The sequence below is a fragment of the Saprolegnia parasitica genome (genome assembly GCF_000151545.1).
Source record: "Saprolegnia parasitica CBS 223.65 unplaced genomic scaffold supercont2.193, whole genome shotgun sequence".
In the NCBI taxonomy this organism is placed as follows: domain Eukaryota; phylum Oomycota; class Saprolegniomycetes; order Saprolegniales; family Saprolegniaceae; genus Saprolegnia; species Saprolegnia parasitica.
In genome coordinates, this window is record NW_012156587.1 from 34,888 (window position 1) to 39,272 (window position 4,385).

The following is a 4,385-nucleotide window of genomic DNA, read 5'->3' on the forward strand; positions in this document are numbered from 1 at the left end:
ATCGATACCGTACGCGACGACGGCGACGATGCGCGCATGGAGCTCAGCAATTTGCTCGCGGCCGTCGCGCACCCGCGCGTCGAGCGACTCACGCTCGATCTGCTGGACGTCCCTGCGACCCCGCGGCTCGGGCACTTTCTGGCATCGTGGCTTTCGACTGCACCGAGAACGAGTCTGGACATGGTCGACGTCGCCCACATGGACGACGACGCGGCGATTGCATTCTGTGACGCGCTTCAAGCCAACACGACGCTTGACACGCTTGTGCTCAGTCGTGTTAACAACCTCATGGGCTTCCGCGGCCGCACGCTTCCGATGTCCTTGCGGCATTTCGAATGGAACGCATGCTTCCACGACCCCAACGTCGATGATGCAACGATCAACCACCTGGCTATGGCCGTGGGCCCAACACGGCTACAGCACTTTGGCTCCAGCGTCTTTGGCAAACTTGCGCAGTGCATGGCCGCCGCACCGATGCTAGCCCAACTGACGTGCCTCGAGGTCCACGCGCTGCCGGCCGCCGGCGTTGAAGCACTCATCGCTGGCTTGTCGACGGTCCCGGCGCTCACCACGCTGGGGCTTGAGCACTGCGCGATCGCCAAGGATGACGCGGCGGTGCAGCTCATGGCGGCGCTTGCGACCTCGTGCACGCGTCTGAGTCGCCTCCAGTTGAAAGAACACGCCATGTACCACGATGGCGTCGCGGCGGTGCTGCCTGGCGCATGGCGCTTGCCGCAGCTGACGTGGCTGGACGTCTCGCCACGCTTCAATGCCATGGCGCTGCCAAATCTGCTGTACATTCTCATGGAGCTCGTCGCTGCGGGCCGCCATGTCCGTGAGCTCCACTTGAAGACGGCGATGCGGCAGATAACCATCAATGGAGACCGCTCGCCACTCGGTAACGACAAAGAGCATAAGTGCGCCGTCCTGCGCGCGCTCGCCATGATCCACGACGTTCCGTTTGTTCTGGATCAGTTTCCAGCCGACGTCGAGCCACATGTGGTCGAGGCGCTTGGTGCGACCGCCGACCGTGCGACTCGTTGCCAATTGCGTTTATACTTTTAAATTTCAAAGGAACGTCGCCATTTGCATTTTTGTTAACGTGAGTACATCAAGTTGATACCTTGGCACACGACAAAACGAGGTCAAGTATTGACCATGGCCAAGACACAGCACCGATGAGCCTCCGAACTAATTGTCTGTACAGTTTGTACGGTTGCTGTCTGCTACGCTATAGACGTCTACACTTGCTACCCGCTAATGTACAGCATCTTCCATCACTAGACGAGCTCTGTTAGCTTAAGCCAATCAAATCAGCAAAAACGAAGTCAAAAGACTTCGCATACGTACAGTGCGACGCCTGAATGCGTGGGAGTTGGCACCAGCACTTGGTCGTTGGGAGTGAGCTGCGCACGGAGAGATCCATCCCGTGACGCCCTCGCCAACAATCGGTGTATGTACTAGTGCTCAGATAGGCCTCATGCGGTGTGTCATACAAGTACAAGTAGCCGCATGCCTGAACGACTGTTCACTCTGTGAAGATCTTAGCCAGGTTGCTAAGATCAAGCTTGCTTACATGCACAGAAAGCGATGATGACGTCGAAGGGGCCTCATCGAAACGCGCATCGTTCGAAGGAGAATGCGCTTGCCAGAACGTTGGGCCATGCGTCAGTCAATGCTATTGCACTAAAGGTTGCACACGGCTTCGATTGCTTTGCCCCCTGCGTCGTGAGGCCCCGAAACGCACCTGATTTAAAGTTTGCACTTCAATACGCACCCAAAGAGGTGCTTTTAGCCATAAAAACGCACCTATTTCGGAATCTCATGTCCAGCACACGAACATCACCCAGCATAGCAGGACCTATCTCCTCCAGACTGCAAGTCTCGATTCCATCTCCCAGAACAAGTTGATTTGCGATGCATTTTCTCATTGGCCATGTACGCAGCATTTGTCCTTTTCTGGAGTACGCTTGTCGCTGGCGATATCGTGCAGGATCTTTTCGACGCCCACAACCTCGCCCGGAAGCACTACGGCATTCCCGAGTTTGCGTGTCTCGATAGCCAGCTCAATACGCTCAGCCAAGGCCACGCCGACTACGAAGTGAGTCTGGGCGCACTCAACCACGATGGCTTTGACGCGCGCTGTCTGGGTGTGAGCAACCGAGTCTCGTGCGGCGAAAACACGCTCTTCGACTACGTCGACGACGGTAGCGCAATGACCGAGAGCTGGATGGCATCGCCGCCCCACCGCCTCAACATCCTCAACGCCAACTACACCCATGCGGGCTTTGGCGTCAAGCAGTCGAGCACGACCGGCAAGTGGTTTGCCACGGCGCTTTTTGCCAGTGCCAACCCCCACAAGGAGGCGAGTTGCGTCCAAAGCGCTGCCGAAGCTGTCGTTGGCACCAGCATTGCAACAACAAAGCACCACCACCACAACCACCACAAGACGCACCCTCCATCAACGTCCCAGCGAGCACTGCGCACCACCGAGTAGCAAAGGGTACTATGTATACTTCGTATTGGCCATCACTTTTGGCGCGGTGTGGTGTATAAAACATGTGTTTTTAACGTTAGCGTTGAAGTCCCCGTTGTCAATCATCCCTACCGGCACCATGCAAGTGGTTGAATGCGAGCTTCAATGTTGGTCACCAAAATAGCTGCTGGATGCATGCGGTATTGGAGCGTAATGCAAGCATGGTTCGACGTCGAAGCAAGCGATTGGAACCCTGATTGGAACCATGCATTATGGAAACGAGATGTTTCTGCTACGAAATTCTGGAAAACAAGCCTTATATATGAACGTGTTTCGCGTTATCTTGGTTGTTCCAAAGAGTTCGCATACGTAGAGACTAGCAATCTCCTTCTTCTTCATTCGCTCGCCGGGCCGTGGCTGCGCAGGCGGCGGCGCGGGGGTGCATCTTGTTCTTCTGTAGTCGCGCGGGGACAACAAGCCTGTTTGATGCAACTCCTCGACAAAAGCGCTGGTACACGTATCATATCGTCCAGTTTTTCTCATTTTGCGGGTTCAAGCAGATTCGAGGGCGGTGCTTTCGTGTTGAATTGGGTCAATTTAATTTAATGAGCAGAGCTCGCTGGAAGAAATTGTCTCAAATAGGTCTGTTGTTGGAGCGGCTGGTGTACAGTACGTCATCATGTGATCTGGGTGACACTTGCGGAGGTGGCCCCGACCCACATGGTTCGCCCCTGTTCGGATACATCGCGCGACGCAGAGAGGAGGGGGGCGGAGAACGGAAAAATGCGCGCGCGCAGCCGGGCTCGAACCGGCGACCTTCGGGATGCGAAGCAGAAACTTTACCAACTGACCTGGGGCGCCCCCCAGGGCGGTACTTAGTACAGTACATGTACAGCATTCAACATCCCCGAGCGCACACGACGCCACGTCATCGGTCCGTGACATCCAACGTCGTAACGACACGCCATCTGTTGGATGCACGACGACGCTATTTGCATTAGGACACTCTTCCATGACGACGCAAGCTGGTTTCGAAGCGCCGCCAGCGCATACGAACGGCCAACCACGTGCCCCGCCGCCATGTGCAAAGTGGGAAAGGCCGACATCGCTCTCATCATGGTCGACCACGAGCGTGGACCTCATTTTCCAATTTCATTTGCCATGCAAGTGCAGCTCATTCTTGCGGTCGCAGTGCTCGCGGCCGGCGACGTCGTCCAGGACCTCTTCACGGAACACAACGCGCAGCGCACGCAGAATGGCCTCGCGCCGTTCACGTGCCTCGACACGCAGCTCAACGCACTCAGCGCGAGCCATGTCGACTATGAGATTGGCGTTGACAACATTGACCACAACGGCTTTGACGAGCGCTGCAAGGCCATCGGCAACGTCGCTTGCGGCGAAAACACATTGTACGACTACCAAGGCAACGCCAAGACGATGACGACGAGCTGGATGAACTCGGCGGGTCACCGCGCCAACATTCTCAACCGAGGCTACAACCACGTCGGCTTTGGCGTCAAGAAGTCACCGACGAGCGGCAAGTGGTTTGCGACTGCAATCTTTTCGAGCGAGAACCCGACCAAAGCCGCGTGCCTCAACGGCGGCAACGCGACGGACTCGCCGACGGCGTATCCGACCGAGGACCCCGCGGGCGACGAGACCGAAGTACCCTCCGACGAGCCTTCGGACGAACCTACGGATGAACCTACGGACGAGCCGACCGATGAGCCGACCGACGAGCCGACCGACGAGCCGACCGACAAGCCGACCGACGAGCCGACCGAGTACCCCTCTGACGAGCCATCTGACGAGCCGACAGACGCGCCGACCGATGCCCCGACGAGTCGCCCGCACACGAAGCGTCCATGCACGAAGCGTCCGCGTACCAAGCACCCGCACACGAAGCACC

At 57.2% G+C, this 4,385-nt stretch overlaps 2 protein-coding genes and 1 pseudogene across 3 annotated transcripts; 2 read left to right on the forward strand and 1 right to left on the reverse strand.

The window, feature by feature from the left end:
* Positions 1-36: 36 nt before the first annotated feature.
* SPRG_14387 (hypothetical protein) lies at positions 37-1,065 on the forward strand (the record flags this gene model as incomplete). The annotated part of the gene is made up of 1 exon (XM_012354945.1): positions 37-1,065. The coding sequence occupies one exon, from the start codon at positions 37-39 to the stop codon at positions 1,063-1,065; it is 1,029 nt and encodes a 342-aa protein (XP_012210335.1).
* An 861-nt stretch (positions 1,066-1,926) lies between these two features.
* Positions 1,927-2,533, forward strand: SPRG_14388 (hypothetical protein). Its single transcript, XM_012354946.1, has one exon. It carries the CDS (start codon positions 1,937-1,939, stop codon positions 2,495-2,497), a length of 561 nt encoding a protein of 186 aa, XP_012210336.1. The 5' UTR covers positions 1,927-1,936; the 3' UTR covers positions 2,498-2,533.
* Positions 2,534-3,264: 731 nt separating this feature from the next.
* SPRG_30189 lies at positions 3,265-3,336 on the reverse strand (annotated as a pseudogene). Its single transcript has one exon. The product of its transcript is annotated as a tRNA-OTHER (tRNA).
* Between the last annotated feature and the right edge of the window lie 1,049 nt (positions 3,337-4,385).